The following is a 21,773-nucleotide window of genomic DNA, read 5'->3' as shown; positions in this document are numbered from 1 at the left end:
GAGTTTTTAGGGTACACAGTATGGTGTAGAGTATAGAGTATTGTGTAATAGGGTACGCAGTATGATGTGCTGGGTATAGAGTATGGTGTGTGAGATACTGAGTATAGTGTGTAGGGTATAGATTATGGTGTGAAGGGTATAGAATACAGTGTGTAGGATATTGAGTATAGAATTATAGGGTATAGAGTATTGTGTAAAGCAGTGTTTCTCAACTGGTGGGTCGCGGGAACATTTTCAGTGGGTCGTGGAGTAATTGTGGTCAAAAGTTTTTATTTTGAACTTATTTTGCTTATACCAGACTTTTATTTTGAAATGCGCGCGCGACAACAGTACCGTTTGACACGTGAAATTTCATTTAATTATAGCAACAAACATGTCAAAGCGCAAGTACGACCCTGAATATGTAAAGTATGGATTTACATATATTGACGACAAAAAAGGCTTAAAACCTCAGTGAGGTGCTCTCACAAGAGAGCGTGAAACCTTCTTAATTAAAACAACATTTTGGAAACCAAACATCCCAAAAAAACACCAAAAAAAATAGTTATAATTATTTTTATAATTTTACTGTAATTTGCTGATTTGTTCTGTTAACAGGATCAGTGTTAATGTTTTATTAACACTTCAGTTTAGTTCATGGTAACTGAACCTTTCCTTACCATAACCACTGTTTACAGTATTTGTCGTTTTTACTTTGTAATATTTCTATAATTTGATACATTTTGTTAAGTGACAGCAAAAAAAATATTGTTTATTTGTAAGTCTTGGTGATTTTCTTATGATTTATCTGTCACTACTTGTGTATTTTAACAAATAAATTATAATTCCTAAAATTATATTATAGTTCCTAAAAATTTGGGTCCCGGCTTGATGACCATGTAAAAATGTGGGTCCCATGGACAAACCAGTTGAGAACCACTGGTGTAGAGTATACAGTATAATGTGTTGGGTATAGAGTATAGTCTGCAGGGTGAAGGGTATGGTGTGTTAGGTGTATAGTAATTAAGGTATAAAGTATAGTGTGTAGGGTATAGAGTATCATGTGTAGGGTATAGAGTATAGTGTGTAGGGTATAGAGTATAGTGTGTAGGGTGTAGAGTATCATGTGTAGAGTATAGAGTATCATGTGTAGAGTATAGAGTATCATGTGTAGGGTATCGAGTATAGTCTGTAGGGTATAGAGTATAGTGTGTAGGGTGTAGAGTATCATGTGTAGGGTATAGAGTATAGTGTGTAGGGTATAGAGTATAGTGTGTAGAGTATAGAGTATCATGTGTAGGGTATAGAGTATCATGCGTAGGGTGTAGAGTATCATGTGTAGGGTATAGAGTATAGTGTGTAGGGTATAGAGTATAGTGTGTAGGGTGTAGAGTATCATGCGTAGGGTGTAGAGTATCGTGTGTAGGATATTTACCCTACACCATACTCTATACCCTAAGAGAGTATGGTGTGTAGGGTATAGAGTATAGTGTGTTTAATATGTAGGGTATAGTGTATAGGGTTTAAGTTGTATGATTATGGTCTCACACACAAACTAACACGCTAATACACTAGCTTGTAGATTTATGATAGTTTCTTCTTTTAAGCCATAAGACTGTTATGAGGTACTAAATATTAATGCTGAAGCTAATGCTACCACCAATAGCATTAATGCTAATGCAGCACACGTGAGACGTCGGAGACACATAGAGCAGCCATGTCTCTATTTGTACAGCAATCATCTCGAGAAGGTTTAAGGAGAACCAGCTGTGAAAAAGAGTGTGTCTGAGGTCAGGAACCATGTGTGTGTGTGTGTCTGTAAGATATATCATATTATCATAACACTCATCTGGCAGAGAGACAGACCAAATGCAACACACACACACACACACACACACACACAAGACAAACTATAGGAGAGAGGAGGAGTGGCCTGTTACGACAGTGCTAACATTAGCTGAGTTCTCGAGCTTGCTAAGGTCTGTTCATGTAGCACAGCACTGAATGATAAGTAAAGTTCTAGAATTGGAATCACTGAATCATTTTAATGTTTTAATGGTTTAACATTAGTAATGTTATACGGTCTGAATCACTAAATCATTAGTGATATAGAATCTGATCAACTTAATCATTAGTAATCATTAGTAATCATTAGTAATCATTAGTAAGCAGTTCTACAGTTCTAAACTGTGACTTGTAAAGTCTCGGAGTCTGAATGAGTGAGTTAATTGTGAAGTTACAGACTCCGGAACAGCCAGCCATTTGGACACACTCAGCACGGTGAAACCTGCCCATGGTTGCATGTGATTGGCTGATTTTGATGATGTCATCACATTATTTCTTTCCAGAACCTTCCACAAAGCAGCACTTTTCACAGGAAACACATTTTCACACACACTTTTCAGAAACATCTGGATGAAAGCCCTACTCCCCCCGCAGCGCTTGGTAAACACTGCCTTCTGGAAAGTTTTAACTAATTACAAGTTCTGAGATGCTATTAATGTTCTAGGCCAGGTTCAGAAATACGATGTAGGCCAGACCACGACGCAATCTCCCTCGACCATCAACACGAGAGTCAGCGAACAGCTCGGTCTGAGGCCCGCCGCATTCCACCCGGGAGACGGAGCGCGTCTGTGTGTGATTTAGCTTCCAGTTCCAGTTTGACACAGTTTAAAGAGCTCTAATTGAGAACAGAACAGAGGGATGAAAGAAAAAAAAAATCACACATTGTGTCCTCTTCCCCTGCACTCTTTTGACTGGGGGAAAAACACGCGGAAAAAAACGTGCTGAAGAAAAAAATTTGAAGAAGGATTAGAGCCAAGTGCACTACATTTTAGTGCTAAATCTTTTTCCAGACTAAAAGCTAAATCAGTGTCTCGCTAAATTCTAAAGATGCCTCTTTACTTAATCAACATAAAACAACTAATACCGCCTCGACCGTGAGGCTGAAAAGCTTAGCTAAGCTTTTTTTTTTTTTTTTTTTTTTTTTTAGAAGTTAAGCTAAAACTTTGGGGAAAGCAAAGGCAACTAAAGAAGACAACCCAAAATCGTTAACTTTGTTGCCTAATCAAGCTAAAATGCTAGCCTGATAGCTAAGGTACTGTCAAGGCAGGACGACAACGCTAACAGTGTAAGCGTTATGAAATTATTACCATTTCCTGGGAAGTTAAAATGCTACGGCAGCATGGCACGCTTGGGAAGCCAAGACTTAATGCTTTTCACAAGAAAGCTTCCATTCAGCCTTCTGGGAAAGGGTTCACTCCTAGGAAGCTAAGCCATTAATACGGCACAAGACTAAGCTCAGGACACTCAGGAAACCGAGATCCTGTGAACGCTAACACACTTAATGCTTTTAAATAAGGCTAAGCTATGGCCTAGCATGCCACGACAGGCTAAGTCTAAAACGCTAGAGATGCAGGATGTAGTGTTTATAGGCAGAAAGATGAAAGCAGATGAAAGACTCTCAGAAGCCATGCAGATAATCAGTTAAACTGGCTCAGGGACGCGGGTTAGACTCCTGGTCAGTGGGCGGAGAATAGGAGAATAATGCACAGTGGGTGTGACTATGAGATTTTCTGTCTCTCTCACTTTCTCGTTTCATTTCCTTTCAGTCTATCCCTCTCTTTTCACTTTGTCATTCTCTCCCACTCTCTTTACACATCCCCCAATCCCCCCCCCCGCCAATTATTGTATAGTTATGGAAGTTATGGAAGAACTCATTTCTTATTTATTAGATGCTAACCAACTAGCGCGCCTTCTGACAGTCCTGTTAATGACTTGTCTCTCTCTCTCTCTCTCTCTCTCTCTGTCTGTCCGTGCAGATGGGATGTACAGGGTGGGGGGGGGGGGGGATAGACCCGAGGGAATAGCCGAAGGCAGACAGACAAATACCCACTGACAGGTGTGTGATTAAATCAAAGCTACAGCCGTAAGTATCGACCTGTCACTCGCAATTTACAGCCCCGTGACATACACACACACACACACACACACACACATACATACATTGTGGAGATGTCCCAAACCACACTCCCTATTTATTTGTTACTATATAACATCATCACTGTGGGCATATCCCGAACCACACGCCCTACTCACTAGTCAGTATATAATACCACTGTAGTCGTGTCCCAAACCACACACCCTATTTACTAGTCACTACATAACATCCTCAATGTGGGCGTGTCCCAATCTACATGCCATGTTAACTAGTCACTATATAATAATTAACACTGTGGGTGTGTCCCAATCAACACACCCTATTCACTAGTCACTACATAACAGTATCATTGTGGGCGTGTCCCAAACCACGCAGCGTATTTATTATTAACTGTATAATACCACCTCTGTGTTTCCAACCACACACACTATTTTACTAGACACTATATAATATAATATAATAATTTCTTTGGGCGTGTCCCAAACCGCACACCTTATTCACTCCTCACTATGGTAACCTACTGTATAGTACATCCCATAATACACCATTAGTATTAGTGTAACTCTTCAGACATGAACATGGTAGGCATCACTGGACTTTATAGGGTACCAGGGTAGGCAGGGTGGCAGTTCAGTGGGTACCATGGTGCTATTTTGTTGTTGTATAACAACATCACTGTGGGTGTGTCCCAACCCACACACTATTCATTAGTCACTATATATGGGTTAATGCCCTTCTCAATTCATTGTGGACATATCCCAAACCAAACACTCACCATTAGCCCATGGTGTGTATGGACATTCCATGTGTGTCATAGGTTTATGACTAATATACTTAACCCAATGTCCAGGATGATGATGATGATGATGGAGATTCCACATTACCAGGTTAAACTTTATTGTGGGTTATAATTAATCTTTTTAAACGAGGCTTTAACGTGTTTTATTGAGAATTATATAATGCATGGAAATGAGCGCTTTAGCTTTAACAGCTCTGCAGTCCCGCTGCTACATTCTGATGAGTTTTAACACCTCTCCAGATCAGAGAGCTGAAACGTCCCCTAACCCCTACTGTCCACCTTCATGTGTGTGTGTGTCTCTATGAGAGAGGGATTTAGGACATGTTTATAATAGGTTGAATGCATTGCCCTTGTTCATGATCGCGTGAATAGTAAGTAGTGGTTTGGGACACACAGTGAGGGTATGCACACAAGTTTATATAGTGAAAAGAGAGTGTGTGGTAATTTAGGTATGCAGTTAGCACTATACTAAACTGCTAGCTACTGTATGAGCTTCCATTTCTTGTCAGCTACATTAGCCCCGTATCTTCAATGGAAACAAATAAAGAAGAAACCGCGTGCGCGTGTGTGTATGAGCGCTCTGTGTACATGCTGATAAGCTTCATATCTCACATATCTAATCACATTATGGCTCGTCTCGTCTGTGCGAGCGTGCAGCCATTACGGTGTAAAAGTGCTTCGAGCGATTTCCCGCCGCTGAAGGTCATTTGAAAAGTGCAGCGAGGAAATGAGCATATCTATATCAGCGCCTTGTAAAATTTTACGACGCCGTTTTGCAACGCTGTATAAAACGGTCATGGAAAACGAGCTGCAGTAGATTAACCCGACGACCCTGACGTCTAAGCCAGGGAGAAGGCACTCCATGAAGGAAAGTGAGTTAGCGTAGTAATCAACGCTGTGCTAAAAAATGGCAGTGTATCACCGCGTTTATGAGACGTTCCACAATTTATAAATTTGGAATTTGAAAAGACAGCTTGACATTTCTAAATACAGAAAAAAGGATATTAGCTTGGCTAGCTCATGCTAATTTGACGCAGTGCAACGTCAGTTGTTGAGCATTTACCATGTAATTAATAAACACGTCTGAGGTAAATGTCCTCGTTTCGGGTGGTTCTGTATCAGTTCCACTCTCACTGTTTATTTATACAGCTACATAAGCTAGCTGAATCATAGCGTTAGCCATACAGCAAGGTTTCTGTTATTAAATTCCCCAACACGTCTTAGGTATATTGTAACTGTTGTAGAAATGTTACTACATACTACTGGTGTGATATAGTACAATAGTATTCACCAAAGTATTGTGCACTAACCTTTAGTGGAAACCTTAACAGGTCAAATGGTACCATTACAGTACATAAAGCTCCATAACATGTTTGTGTACCTTTGTACCAAAATACAGTCTGGGCCATGGTAGAACCGTGTACCGTAGTGTTATACATGTACTATATCAGCACAGAACAGGTACGATGGGACTACCATGGTACCTAAACTATGATAACACTTCTTATGGGTTGCCCATATTTTTCTGTTGTTAGAACAAACAAGGAATCACAGTGTGTTCTCTTACTATGCAGTAAGTTTGGTTAGCGATGGATGCTAAGTGTACCAACTTACAGTAATGTACCAACATTTCTGAGGTAAATGTTGATGTTCCGGATAGTTCTGTGTCGTTTCCACTCCTGCTGGTCCTGATAAATGACTTAAAAAACTTAATAGTATGTACTGGATAGCTAAGTCTCTTTTCCAGCAATAAAACCGGAGTGCTCCCTGATGCCTGGCAACAATGCTATTAGTAATTCAAACATCAAATAGTAAATGTACCGCGTATATATTTTGATAGTGTGCTTAGCATTGCTGTGTCTGCTGTCATTTTTAAAGTGTTGTCTCAGACAGTCTTTAGCCAATTAGCTTGACAGTGTTTTTTTTATACTTTGTTGCGACAAAATGCTAACAATCTTATCTATAGCAAAAGCGCTATACTTTAGTGATAAATCTGTTACCGCTAATCCCTCGATGCTTTCCGGAGTCACCTCTTTTGCAACATCAACAATATTCTCATCCGTGTCCCTCTGAATGGGCTACGTTTTCACTTTAAGAGTGTCGTCGCGTGGCCGATTTGTCTCTTAAATCCCACAACGGAGAGCCATAACGCGCTATTGCTCCTGCACTCATCTTTCACGCTCCTCTAGAGACCATGCCGCTAATGCTCTTCCTGCCCGCTAACTCCACTTCCTGGAAGTGCAGATCTCCTGTGGGCCATCAGACGCTGCATTAGCGCAGACAGATAGCTGGAGACAGAAAAGCAAGAGAGAGTGGGTGGGGGGGAGGGTGAATGAGAGAATGTGCTGCGCCGCTCCTCCATTCCTTTCCCCGGACCCGTGATGAATTACTCATGCCTGCCTGTGGCCTCCAAAGCTCACTCCAATTCCTTCCCTCGCTCCTTCATTCGAACGATCCCAAAGGCTTGTCTGTACATTAGTGCGCCAAATGCTAGCGTACGCTGAAAAATCCCCTCAGAACAAAAACAGAGCGATGGAGAATAAGAGAGAGAGATGCTGAGGGAGGACACGACAGGAATGATGAACTGAGTCTCAAACCCTCATTATTGCTCTTAGTGCACCCTCACTGACTTCCCATCCACTTTCTTTTTTTTTCTCGTGTCCAATTCCTCCCCGTCACTAGGGGGCTCCCACATTAAGGCTACTGTCACTCAGTTGGGAGGACTGAAGAATATCACGTTTCCTCCTGCATATTTTCGAACTGCTCGCTCACGCACCGTTGGGGGCGGAGTCACACACTCGGAGGACAGCGCTATCTGCTCCTTCCGCCAACTGGCTGTAGAGCCGTGTAGAGCACTAAGTACCTCTCATCCCTCCCCTCTGAGAGAGCTCAGCCAATCAGCTCTCTCTAGACCTTCGGCTGCAAGAGGAATCCCCCGGGAATCGAACTCATGATCTTCCCTGCGAGCACTTTACCACTGTGCCACTCGAAGGCCCCATCCCCGTCCACTTGCATCAGATTCCTTTATGGCAGCCTCTTAGCTAAGTCGCTACTTTAAAATAGGTTAGCGTAGCAATTAACAGGCTTGTCTCACCGCTCTTAGCCCAGTCTTTTGGAAGTCAAATGTTTCTGCTTGAGCAGTGACACAACCTTGACAATTTTAAATATGAAAATTTACAAACATGCAAGTTAGCTAACGCTTTCCAGTCGATGCGAAATGCAAATACAGAGTCATTCTTGTTGTTTTGGGCCTTTTCTCACAATTTAAACAACATATCTAAGGTAAATATTGACCTTCTGGATGGTTCAGCCATGTGCTGTTTTGTTAACTATTCACCAAGAAATCCAAGTTATTTTTGCCAACTTTATACTTAAAGTTAAAAATTCTTGATTTAGAGTGGGCTGTTAGCTCACAAAAAAAATTTTTAAGACAGCGGTCAATTCAAGGTTAAGTTTAAAGGACGAAATAACAGAAAAAATGAGGAGGTTAATCCTTATACTACTGTTGATATAATATTAGCCCACCTGCTAGCGGATGTAAGAGGAGTTATGGAGTTCAATTACACTATAACACACTAATGATTTAGCTTAGTTGAAAGCTAATTGTCTATCATTTTAGCCTAACTGATTGAGGTTGTTTATTGACGTAGATGACTCAGTTTATCAAATAGTTAATATATAGTATGTGGCTAGGAGGCTAGGTAATATCAGGGCTACACTAGTTTACATGGCTAATTTAGCTTAGCCTACATGGGTAAACTAGTATACTCTGCAAATACACTCAGTGTAAATACACTAGGGCACTTCCTGGCTTAATAGCCAACTCGTAGCTAATTTTGCAGGAGGATCTCATCACCGCTTTCATATAGAACATTGCAGTGAAAGAATAAAAACCAACGTACAATGCAACACTACAGCTCTGATCCGTCATCATTTCTAACCCTCAGCTAGCACGCTTCACTCGAGCTGATGGGAAAAGTGAACGAGGGTGCGTTAAAAGCAATCTCGCGTTCCTCCGTCCGCCGAGAGGAGAAATAAAGGGCTCATTTTATGAGACGTCGTCTATGACGATTTTTTTTTCCCTCTTCTCTCCAAACTGCCATTCTCCGTCAAATTATAACACGTCCATGAACTCGATTCCCTCGCTAGCGCTTACAAATTAGTCCATTAAGCTGCCCTTTCTCTCCTCCGAGCCCGAGAGAGAGAGCGAGAGAGAGAGAAAGAAAGAGAGAGAGAGAGGTCCCAATTATAATTTTACAGCAAGAACATGATGTAAAGGAGGAGTGAAGGAGACAGGAGAGACGGCTAAACCCAGATCCCAGGGAATCAGTGGCAATTTAAAGCTATAAAGCTCGACAGAAAGACAAATTCGCCACTCGTTACTCATCATCAGTAACAGCACCAAGGTGTGATGTGTAATGGCGGTGACGGACGAGCCTCCATCATCCGTTATGCTGCTTCTGGACCCGAGTTAACTGTGTGAAAAAGATGATTCGGGTGCAAGGTGGAGGAAACGGGTTCATGAAGAGACTAGACAGGACACGTCTGATAATAATTTAATTGTCTATAATCAGACAGAAAGATGAACCGGATTCAAAAACACAATGGTGTAACTCGCTCCACACATAAACAGAAAAAAATAACACTGCGGACCCAACTGATATACTTCCCCCATGCTGTGACTGACTGCTAGTGTAATTAACCACTGTAGAACATCTGGGATGCCAAGTGATCCATATAACTGTGCATCGGAATCTGTGTGTTCGTCCTGCACGTGTTTTCGTCACAGTGCGCTCCTTATGCAAGAAAACATTCAGAGAATTTTTAATGATTTATATCCAGGTATAAATTAGTATGATCATCTTAAGTGATCAGTGTAGTGTAAGCCCGCCTATGGGGGGGCGTGTCTTGCTTTAGAGAAGAAAAAAGTTAAAGTGGTTCTTCTGTGTGTGTTTTTTTTTTTTGAGCGTGTTTACAAACACTGTTTCGCTTTTCCTCGTGTTTGGGGTTTATTCCCATTGAAGAGGGTGGGGTTTGTCCGTGTTGGTGTCCCTTTTTCCTCAGACTGATAGAGAACTCTGTCTTTATTCCCGTGCCTCGAACCAGTACGCCGTTACTCCAAACACACACATGGTGTCTCGCCGTCTAGCACTCTGTCCTCTGTGTTTAGCTAGGTCTCTCAACATGTGTCTAGATTAGGCAGGGGGTGTGGCCTTGTGTATCAACTGTTTTCAAAAATGCAGCTACTCTGACTTTATGTTTCAGAAGGAAATACATCAACATAAAGGGGGGAATCAAGTCATATCTAAAACGCCGTTTCATGGGGACTTTAAATGATTAATAAAGCATCACAAAGTGGATATTCGGATAAATCACGCGAACGAAAACTGGACGTGTCTCCGTGTTAAATAATGGATTATTGAATAATGTGGATCTGAGGAATAAGTTGGATTACGGTTTGATAACTGATGAAATAAACACAGCTCTTGGAAGTGCACTCAGAGCCTTGGAGTGGGCTGCAGCGTTCCTCCCTCCCTCCATCCCCCTCTCCCTCTCTCCCTCCCTCGCTCTCTCTCCCTCCTGGTAGATGGCTGAGTTCCTATTTTTGCCGCTGACCCTGCCAGTAGTTCAGACAGCGTCTAGTGTGCGTATCTGATTAATTGGTTCTGCGCCTCGTTTTGCACCGACGGCTAATGAAATCACGTAGGAATTAAGCCGTTAAGGGGCCAAACATTTCTCCTTGGCTCATCTTAACAAGCCTGGAAAGCAGCAGTGCTCTCACTGACACACACACACACACACACACACCATCTCTCTCCCGAGCCGTGCCAGCAGCAGCTTGCATCCAAGATGTTCAAAAAAGGCCAAGAGACTGAATTTAATCAGGGGAAAAACCAGAGTTGGATGGAAGTGTACAAGATCCAAGGGGTTGAGACGAAGGGAGGGAAGGAGGAAAGGAGGAAGGGAGGGAACCGAGGGAGTGTGGGCTGAATTTAACAAGTGGGGAACCTCGTAGATTTAAAGGCACTGCTAAAAATTTATGGAAGCGCATTTGGAATGAGGCCACCGTGAACAGCTTGGCCAGCCGAGCCTAATAATCCCCGCGCAATTTTTCACCCAATATTTTATCAATAAAAAAGCGGTTAAAGAAGCCACGGCGGACGCCATCTGGAACCGACGCTTCGTTCCCTAAATCCCGCCGTCGTTAAAACACTTCTTGGCAACCTTGTGCAGACGAGAGAGAGGGAGAGAGATGATGTGGGTGGGGTGGGGGGGTGGGGGAGATCTTCAGATGCTTCCCTGATAAAAAAGAAAAAAAAAACACGTCTACTTCATCATCATCATCATCATCAGGAGCAGGAGGAGGAGAAGAAATCCGCCCGCCGCAGGGCCAGATCTGAGGTTACAGCGAGATGTTATTTATTTATTTATTTACTTCTGCAGTTATTTATTTATTCCCTGCACTCCCACACGAGCTCCCGCAGGCCGACACAGGTTCGTCTTTCACTGTGTGCTCGGGTTTTGCCAGAGGAAATTTACGACACAAAGCTACAAATCCAGCGCCGAGGGCCCTCTGGGGTTCACATTTGGCACAAAGCCGGTCATTTCCATGTCGCCGTTTGGCTCGAGTGATTGTTACACCATCCGGGATCAAGTCTTAAAAATACAAAAGGAAAATAAAAAGATCAGGTTTACATTTATGCAAATCCAGCGTGGTTTTTAAGTTTGTGAAATGTTTTCAGAAGCGTGGCGGTAGAGATCGAGGACGTCCCATGGTTTGTGTCTCCTCCTGGTTCATGTTTATGGATACGACTCTCACCTCTGAGTAGAGATGAATAAACGAGTCGGTTAAGTTATAGGTCTGATCGTTAGCCTCCGTAGCACGCTAATAATTTATAAATTAAAATTCCCTGACTTGCAGGAAAAGGGTCTAAAATGAGCAAGCTTTTCACAATGGCCTTCCACGCTAGCTCGGCACACGGGTTAATGCGGTGGGATTACGCCGAGCTCGTCACTCGGAGCGCCGTCTCCCCTAAAGCCTCTGAGGCACGTCACACTCGTTTACTCGTTTGGCAGCCGTCCCTCCATCCATCGCGGCATATTCCGTCTGTCAGGGCCATGTGTTAGCGCTCTTCAGAGCCTCCGCCAGCTGCCTCTCGATGACTGCAGCGGGATTGTGCTAATGAAGTCAAATTAATTTAATCGAGGCCCCGTCTAACCTACCCGCTCTGCCAGCAGGGAGGGGAATTTTTACGCCAGTGTGCGAGAAAAAAAAAAAGAATCCTGTCAGAACTCATAAAGTGCACACGCTGGCTCGAGAACTAGCGAGTCGACGACTAGTAGACGACTAGCGGCTAAATTACACTTAAAGGAGCTGCGGCGTGTTAAGGTTCCTCAGAAGGCCTGTAAAAAATCCCCAGAGAGCCCATTTTCCTGAGAAGCGAACAGACTTCCCAAGTCATTAAAAACTGCTAAAAAGAGAAAACGTGAGCGCTAAATGAGCGCTGGTGGCTAGCTAGCGTCGTTACGACTCCCTTCCCGTCTCCCCCCGTGACTCTAAACCCACTGTAAACTTTTATGTGCGCCTCTTTGATACGAGTATTATGATTATTTTTTTTCGGCAGTAATCCGCCGAGCCCTGCACCTTTCCCCTCGCTGGAGCAGATCAAAGCAGACGCTTTTTTTCGACTCGATCTCCAGATAATTGGAAGCAGACGTGTGTTTTGGCGCTCGCTTTTCCTGCGTTTGTCCTCCAGGGTCTTGTTTTTTGTTCTTTCTTTTCTTTTCTTCCTCATTTTTTTACTTTAATACATCACCTGCACACCTAAAACAAAACGGCACGAGCCGAGATAGCGTGCGGCGTGGCATGGAGCCTTTTTTCTTTCTTTTAAATCTCCGGGCGTTTTTGGGCTAGTAATGCATTTTAGCGTTAGCATCAATCAGCTGAGTTTTCACGCTTGTGCAGGTTGAGAAAGAGAAGAGGAGTAGCAGGACAGAATCAGTGCTATTTCACATGCTAGTGTTTAAAATGCTAACATCAGTGCTACAATACAAACACTTCACAAATATGCTGTGTGTACTATGGTGCTAACTTGTAATTAGTTTACTTTAATGCTAATTTACGTTTTAGCCTATTTACCACAATGCTAATTTGTATTTGAATTTTTTCCCCCTGCAACTTTAGCATCACAATGTTTACTATAATGCTAACATCTTATTAGGATTTTATATGATGCTAATTTGCATTTATAACATTTACTTATTTTAGCCTGTTTACTATAAAGCTATTTTGCATTCAGAGTGTGTACTTCAATGCTTTAGAGTGATGGAATGTTTGCTATAATACTATTTTCAAAATTGAACCTGTTTACTACACCATTCACTTGTATTTAAAATGTTTAACTTTAGCATTGTTTACTAAAATGCTAATGTTTTATAAGAGTTTACCATAATGCTAGTGCTGTGTTAACTCGTTTACTGTAGTGCTTACTGTGTTTTAAATGTTTACTGCAGCTTTTTACAAAAAATGTAATGTTTCATTAGTGTTTAATATAAAGCTACTCTGCATGTAAAGTGTTTACTGCTTATTTGTTATTAGAGTGTACTATAGTGCTAATTTGTAATTAGTGTTTACTCTAATGCTAGAACTAAACTAAACTTCACTGCTAGTTTGTGTTTTGCCCTGTTTATCATAAAACTAATTTGCATTCAAAGTGTTAACTGGTACTTTGTCATTATGGTGTTTGCTGTTTTGCTAATTTGTAATTAGTGTTCACCCTAATGCTACAGCTAAAATGTTTTCTATAATTTTAGCTTCTGTTTCAGTCCTTTTACTACAATGCTAATTTGTTAATTAAAGTGTTTACCGCAACTTTAGCATTGGACTGTTTACTGTAACGCTAATGTTTTATTAGAGTTTAATATAATGCTAGTTTGTGTTTATAATGTTTTCGATAAAGCTAATCTGCATTTATAATGTTTACTTTTACGCTAGTTTGTGGTTATAATGTTTACTAGAATGCTAGTTTGTATTTTAGCCTGCTTACTATAAAGCTAATTTGTGTTCAGAGTGTTTACTGCTCCTTTGCCATTAGAGCATTTCCTATAATGCTAATTTGTTATTAGTTTAATGCTAACTTTGGATTCATTATGTTTACTATGAAGCTAGTTTGGGTTTTATCCTGAAGCGCACAAGGACAATGACGGCTCATTGAAAAGCTTCTCACTATTTTGGATGATAACCAAACCAAACCAAGCCGAACCGAAGCAAACCAAACCAAAAGCTAATCTGGATTTGATTTCATAGCGCCGCAGTTAACTTCAAAAGAGACTCCAAGACCATGAGGAGGAGAAGAAAAAAAAAACAGAGGGTAAAATGTCTGGCTCGAGTAAAGAGCGCTAATAAATTACGGATAAAAGCACTTCCACATTACCTCAGAGTCATTAAATCCAACATGGCCGCCGTGTGTATTTCCAATCATGTACACGTTCTTTAAGACTTTTCACAAAAAGAGCCGTGCTCTCCAGGGGAACATTACCGCAAGCGGCTCGGGTTAAGCTAATAGCAACCATACGGCGCTTTCTAACCATTCCTGATTGTCTGTGGCACTTTGTTGGAACGTTGTGTCAAGCTCCTGGATCCCGCTCTGGAAAACATCAAGCGGAATGCTGGCTAGCAGTTAGCGCTGACCCGTGTCTGTTGAATAAAGGACGTTTTAAGCGTTTACATTTTCGCAATACTCGGGTATGACACGCAGATGGGATTGTGCGCTATACACACACACGTGCACTGCACACACGCACACACACACACATGGATAAAATGTTTTCTTTAGCCGACAACATCTGCATCCAATGTGCAGTTTTATAGCTGGCTGATTTGGAGAAAAAATGTTTATAGCGTTTGGCAAATGATTCAAAACAGCGTTCTATGTTTCCAACAAAGCCAAAAAATAAAAAAAGAGAGAAAAGAAACAAACCTGTGCTGTTATTTTAAATCAAAAACACACATTTGTTTAGTCAAATGTTCATGTCCATGCTATTAGCATCAATTTTATATATATAAAAAGTTCCTGAAGTAATCCACAAACTGCTAGCTTGCAGATTGCTAGCTCGCTTGCCGCGATGCCCCTTTCGGTCTGAATAAACCCAAATAGCATACTACATTTAATTGGCACAAGCCAAGATGCTTAGCTAAGATGGAACTTTTTAGCTTGAGGTTTGTGAGGAATGCTAGCTTGTTTAGCTACACTTTAACCTTGTTATTGTGCTGAGTAAACAATCCTGATTAGCAATGATACGATTAATGCTAAAGAGGAGTCTGTTATTAGATTAGCTAGTTTGTGTCTATATAGTCTATATAGCTTAGCATTCCATGCTAACCTTTCTCTCTGTCTTTTAGAGTTAATCTTGTTATAATTTTCCTCAATTATAATTTTTTTGTTTTGCTCATATTGAGGTAACATAAGCTACATTGCTAGTTATGATTCTACAGCATAGAAGCAGCTAGCTGTGGAAATGTATATATATTTTTTAAATAACCTAAAGTTAAAAGCTAACCATTTCACTTGGTCATTTTTAGACATTTTAGATTATTTAATCTTCATGGCCACGCCCTCCCCTCAAGTGTCTCTCCCCCCCTCTAAAGCTCCCAACACTTGTAACAGCCCGCCCCTTTTTTAATGGCTCCACCCTCTAAACCCTTCACGTCCTCATGATGCCACCTTCTGTTAGGATGAATGTTTAACATTTTATTTTTAGTACTTTATCTGAGTGAGACTTATTCTAGCACACTACGACGACCGTGAACACAAACTGAATGTTTCACGACTAAAGCAGATGAAACCCACAAATGTTATTTAGCTTATATTTTATTGTGTCTGAGTTAAACCCAGGCTTTCCGATTTACACTCTGTAGGGAACAAAAATGGCTGCTTTCAACAACTAGCACTAATAAATTATAGCTAAAAGTAAAAGAGAATAGATGCACAAATGGAGCTCCACGCACAAATGCCATAAAACTGAACAACTGGTGAAACGTCTCTCAAACACCCGCTGTTGACATGGAGAAGTTTTGGACGCATCCTCAAACCACAAACACGACTGAAGTCTGGACTTTGTCTCTGCTGCCAGAACTGACAAAACACAACTTCTGTAAACAAAAAACCCCAATAAATGTCTCTCAGATGCACTTTATTAACATCAGACGATCACACAAGCTTCCCTCAGGACATGGTGGAGGAGACCGTTAATACAACACAACCGAAAAATCAGACACAGTCCTTTAACACCAGGAAAATTAGTCACATGAGCACAAAGGACATGAAAAACAATAGGCTAAACACAAACTAGCATAATGCGAGTATGCCACTTTAAAGGCATACTAGCATTATAGTTAACGCTCTTAACCCAAACTAGCATCATAGTCAACAATCTAAACACAAACTAGTGTCATAGGTAACGCTGTAAAGAAACTAGCATCATAGTTAAAGCTCTAAACACAAACTAACCATAGCAAGTGCTTTAGACACAAATTAGCGGCAGAGTTTATGCCAGTGGCGGCTGGTGCAGTATTTTTTAAACTTTCAATAATCACCTGTAAATAGCATTTATCAGGTGATTAAGCATTATTACCACTAGTATAAAATAAAGGCATTGACTCACATCACATCCAGTCAGCAGCTCCGCTTGCCATAAGAAGTTCTGGAAAAGAGTGTAAGATCGGCCGTGATCACATGACTGCTGCTTAATTAGAGGATTGGAAGAGGTATTTTAGCAAAGAAATTACAGAATTTCCTCTCATATTTAGCTGCTTCCACGTCAATCACTATTAAATATATTAAATATATTAACTAACAATCTGTTGAGCGTTAATAAGACTCGTTGAGAATGATCCAATCACATGAGCCCAAATATTTAAAAACAATATTGATTCGCTAAGAACAAAAGTGGGAGGGTGAGGGCCGCACAGCGCTCCGCCCCAAAGATGATTTGAAAAAATCCAATTAGAGCTCAGCCTCAAGTCACACGCTTTTCGAAAATTTCACCTGCCTACATAGACACTCGTTTGTCCGGCGCCCCGCGTACACCAACACAAATGTAATACAATTTGGAATTTTTTTCTTGTAAATACGTTATATTAAAAATTACAGCGGACTTAATTACTTTATTTCATTATTAAAATAAATAATAATTATGTTAAATAATTACATGTTAAAGTAGCATTCTTCTCTGCCTTCCTTTAAGGGGGCGGCGCCCCAGCGCCCCTTATTAACCAGCCACCACTGGTTAATGCTCTAAACATAAACTTTAACTCTTACTGTACTTAAAGCTCCAAACATAAACTAGCGTCATAATTAACGCAATAGAGAGTAATAAAGGAAGTCTGGAGTGATGGATGTAGAGAGATGGATTGGCTTGAAGAGAAATGAAGGGAAGACGAGAAATGGAGGAGAATAAAGAGATAAACAGATCAGTGAATAGAGGAAAGGATAGAGTGAAGCGCAGAATGGAGTCAGGGATGAGGGAATGTTTGGAGGGTAGAAGCAGTGATGGAGAGATGGAGTGGGGATTTGGAACACAGCCGTGTGGGAGGGGCGCGTGGGCATTAGGGTGCGAGCGGTGTGTCCGTGTTAAACCTCACGTCGTGTGTGTCACTTCTAATTTCACGGCGTTCCCGGAGCCGAATCCCGGGCCGATGGAGGGATATTGAGGATAAATTGGTGGGGAATGAGAGGCGGCACGGCGGAGCGCTCTTCCCCAGGTGCGCTTAATCTAATTTGATTAAAGAGATGAGGACGGATGATGGCCGTGTGGAAACATCATGCCGCTTCATCTTCACCTGCATGAAGAAACTATCACAGCCCTGTCGGCTCCGCCCACCGTGAGGGAGGGGCCAGCGGGGGGGCTGTTTATTACTCACACTGTGGGGGAGGCGTGGGGGGGGTGAGAAGGGGTAAATTACACATGATTAACCCCCACAGAAATAGAAGAAGAGAGCTAGTCCGCGAGCGAGAGAGAGAGAGAGAGAGTGAAAAAGGACGAGTGTAAAAGGAAGGAAGAAAAAAACTGAACAAAAACTAGCAAAGAAAAAAGCTAATGATGGACTAGCATTATAGTAAACACTTTAAACGAATTCCTGTTATATTCAGTGTGCTAATAAACACAAACTAGCTTCACATTAAACATGCTAGTCATAAACTAGCACTGTACGAAACATATTACTCATATAATAGCTTTATATAAGCTAGGCTAATATCTTCATATATAACCTAGTGTCAAAGTGGAAAAGCTAGTAATAAACTAGCATTATAATAAACATGCTAAACATAAACTTGCGTTGTAGTGAACATGCTATTTATGAGCTAGCACTATAGTAAACATAGTAAACATGCTAATCAAAAGCTAGCAATATGGTAAATATCATGCCAGCCCTAAACTAGTATTGCAGTAAAATCAGAAACCATAAACTAGCATTATAATAAACAAGCTAATCATAAACTAGCATTATAGAAAGCATGCTAGTCCAAACCTAGATTCATAAACATTAAACATGCTCGACATGAACTAGTATTGTGGAAAAAATGCTAGTCATGAAGAACATAACTACGTCATCATAAACATGTTACTTTATGATTAATATTGCAGATAAGCTAATCATGAAATATTTAGGGTCGGTGTAGCTAAGTGGTTAAGGTCGACTGATTGGATGGTCCCAGGATCAAACCCCAACACCACCTACCATAGTTGGGCCCTTGAGTAAGGCCCTTAACCCTGAAGTTTTTAGCTAGCTGTATTAATTTATGTTTTATGTAGCACCTTGGTCCTGGAAGAATGTTGTTGTGTTTGTTGATTGTGTACTGAATCAATCAGCAGTGACTAGCGTGCTAAAGAGGAACACTAAATGATGACGAACCTGAGCATTTGGTTTCGGACAGAGCCTTAAAAAGATGAAATTTAACACATCCTTAAAATGGATGCTGGTCTAATGAGTAAATTGAGACGGAACCGTGAAACGGCCAACGTTCTGCTAACAACACTAGCTGGGTACAAACTCACATTTGGAAACATTTGGAACAGAGCCTGAAAATTGTCTGCACTTTACTAGGAACACTAACTAGGAAATAAATTCTAGCAGTTGGTTCAGGACACAGCCTTAAACACCTCCTCACGTTTGTCCTGAAAGTGAACTTGCTTTGGAAATCCCTTCTTTAAATTTGCAGTAAAATTATAATGCTTTTAGCTTTAGTGAGGAAAGAGAAAAAACCCTATTGGCTAGCGCTAATGTAAATTGCACCTCGCTATCGACATGTTATTGATGAACAAACTGGGAGCGAAGCTTACAGGAGATTAGCAGCGCTATCAGCTTCGTTTAGCGGTGAGTAATTGCTTAACGAAAGGGAATTAACGCTCGCGAGACAGACATGACAGAGACGCAATTTAGCATGAAAACACGACGATAACGGCTAGTTTACATTTATAATGACAATCACACAGACACACAGACACACACTCAAATCATTAACGCTACAAAGATCACACAGAACACAGTGACGAGAAACACACTCTCTAAATCCAGAGCATCTTCTAATCATCTGGTTTGGGACACAGCCGTAACATAAAACAGAAAAGTACGATAATGAAAAGTATGACACGCCCCCATGTCCTCTTCCGCTTTAATATTTGCAATCGGACATGACTGGTTTGAAGCAGTGGAGTTTGTCAGGTGACGTCACAGTTAAAAGTCAAAAATAGCCCCGCCCCCAAACCGGGTTTATAGTGAGCTAATGAGAAATGGAAAGATCAGTTCCTGAGGAACTTCCTGTGGGCGTGGCACTTACTCTTAGTGTCTCTCTCTACCTGTCTCGTTTTTTTCTCTGTCTGTCTCACTCTCTCGTCTCTTTCTAGTCTCTTGCGCCACGTGTTTCTCTCCACCTCTAACTGTTTCTTTCTCTACCTCTCATCCTGATGCTTTCTTTCTCTACCCTGTCTATCTCTCTCACTATCTCTCTCTACCTTGCTTTCTTTCTCTACTTGTCTCATTCTTCTACCTGTCTCTCTACCACTCTACCTTTTACTTTTTGCATTTTACTGTTTTAATTCTGTCTATCTCTTTCTCAATTTTCTCCTGTCTTTTGCCTATTATTGTCATTCTTGTTTTCTCTCTATTTCATCCCCCTATTTCTCATTCTCTCTCCTCCTTTTTTCTTCTTTTCATAATTTTCTTCATCTTTACTCTGTCTCTTTTGTTCCCTTTTATTAGTCCCATTACCTCTCTCGACTTTCCTGCCTCTTTCTCTCTCTAACATCCACTCTGAGATGCAAATGAGCAACAGCAGCAAGATGAACAAGGTCTCTCTCTCTCTCTCACACACACACAGAATGAGAAACAGCGAGTCCTACCTTGTCGTCGATGTCACTCTCGCTGTCACACTATAAAGAAAGGAAAAGAAGAGAGAGAATTATTCATGTGCTCCTGGCTGTGAAGCTCGTTATCAGAGCAGGTCGGTGTTCTCCATGTTCAGGTTCTCCACGTCAGGGTTCTCTGTCTTTCTGGATGGAAGGAATCAAGCAGAACCTTCAAAACACATGGAAATATGATGAATCCCCCATATTCTCCATTTAATTCTTGTTCCACTGAAAGAGAGGAACAAAACACCCTGAGAGCAATAAGCACCTCCCACTGTCATCCTGATATCTCCAAGCTCCTCCCATTGTCACCCTAAGATCTACTCGCTTCTTTTACTGAGATCCTAAGATCTAAAAGGTCCGCTTTCTGGGGGGGGATCCCAAGATCTACAAACTCCTCCTACTATCAACCAGTAATGTATAAGCTCCTCCTTATGTCATCCTAAGACCTACATGCTCCTCCCACTTTCATCCTTAGATCTACAAGCTCCTCCCACTGTCATCCTGAGACCTACAAGCTCCTCCTTATGTCGTCCTAAGACCTACATGCTCCTCCCACTTTCATCCTTAGATCTACAAGCTGCTCCCACTCTCATCCTGAGACCTCCAAGCTCCTCCCACTGTCATCCTGAGACCTACAAGCTCCTCCCACGGTCATCCTGAGACCTCCAAGCTCCTCCCACTGTCATCCTGAAACCTACAAGCTCCTCCCACTCTCATCCTGAGACCTACAAGCTCCTCCCACGGTCATCCTGAGACCTCCAAGCTCCTCCCACTGTCATCCTGAGATCTACAAGCTCCTCCCACTCTCATCCTGAGATCTACAAGCTCCTCCCACTCTCATCCTGAGATCTACAGGCACCTCCTCCTCCATCTCTCAGCTTTACCCCACTCTTACATCACTGCCCCATACATTTAAACGTTTGCCATTTCGCCTCGCCGCATGTAAACGGACTCTAGTTATGTGCATGCAAATGAGCAGTTCTGAATATGCAAATGAGTCTCGGCAGGCATTTGCACTTTAAAGGAGCTGGCGAAGGGCTCGAGTGTGTTGCTCACCGCAGGATTTCACATTCAAATGCCTCTAAGGCCTCGCTTGCTGCCTCGAGACGGCTGTGTGTGTGTGTGTGTGTGTGTGTGTGTGTGCATGCGTGCATGTGTGTGTCCCTATTATCCTGCCTTCTAAAAACACAGCTGCTTAAGTGTACAGAGACGCACTGGAGTGTAACGTGTTCTCAGATCGTCCTGTCTGTCAGCGTGAAGGCATGGAGTGTTCTGACACACCTTTGTGTGTGTGTGTGTGTGTGTGTGTGTCTGGGTTCAGTCAGGTCATTAAGATGAAAATAGACAAATAACAGATGAGGGAGTTAAGGAATTAACCAGCTGTCAATCAAAACTCCCTTTCAGAGGGCACACATTTTTTCCTTTTTATTCATGTTTCACTGAAATAGAGGAACAAAACATCCTGAGAAATATTAGCTCCTCCCACTGTCATCCTGAGATCCACAAGCTCCTCCCACTATCATCCTGAGATCCACAAGCTCCTCCCACTGCCATCCTGAGATCCACAAGCTCCTCCCACTGCCATCCTGAGATCCACAAGCTCCTCCCACTGTCATCCTGAGATCTATAAGCTCCTCCCACTGC

General features: G+C 41.7%; 1 protein-coding gene across 6 annotated transcripts in view; it reads right to left on the bottom strand.

Moving 5' to 3' along the window:
• fbrsl1 (fibrosin-like 1) overlaps positions 1 to 21,773 on the bottom strand; it is a 239,238-nt gene that overhangs the window by 79,349 nt on the left and 138,116 nt on the right. For 5 of the 6 annotated variants that reach the window (XM_053480614.1, XM_053480609.1, XM_053480611.1 and 2 more), the window contains exons 5-6: positions 20,121 to 20,150; positions 16,383 to 16,421 (exon numbers count right to left, since the gene is read on the bottom strand). In XM_053480614.1, the coding sequence (XP_053336589.1) occupies positions 16,383 to 16,421; positions 20,121 to 20,150 (69 nt within the window). The remainder of the gene's footprint in view (positions 1 to 16,382; positions 16,422 to 20,120; positions 20,151 to 21,773) is intronic. The other variant, XM_053480613.1, reaches the window with a different exon arrangement.

Source organism: Clarias gariepinus, chromosome 21 (genome assembly GCF_024256425.1).
Source record: "Clarias gariepinus isolate MV-2021 ecotype Netherlands chromosome 21, CGAR_prim_01v2, whole genome shotgun sequence".
Classification (NCBI taxonomy): Eukaryota; Metazoa; Chordata; class Actinopteri; order Siluriformes; family Clariidae; genus Clarias; species Clarias gariepinus.
Note: the sequence above shows the minus strand (reverse complement) of the source record. Positions and strands in the feature narration are given on the sequence as shown.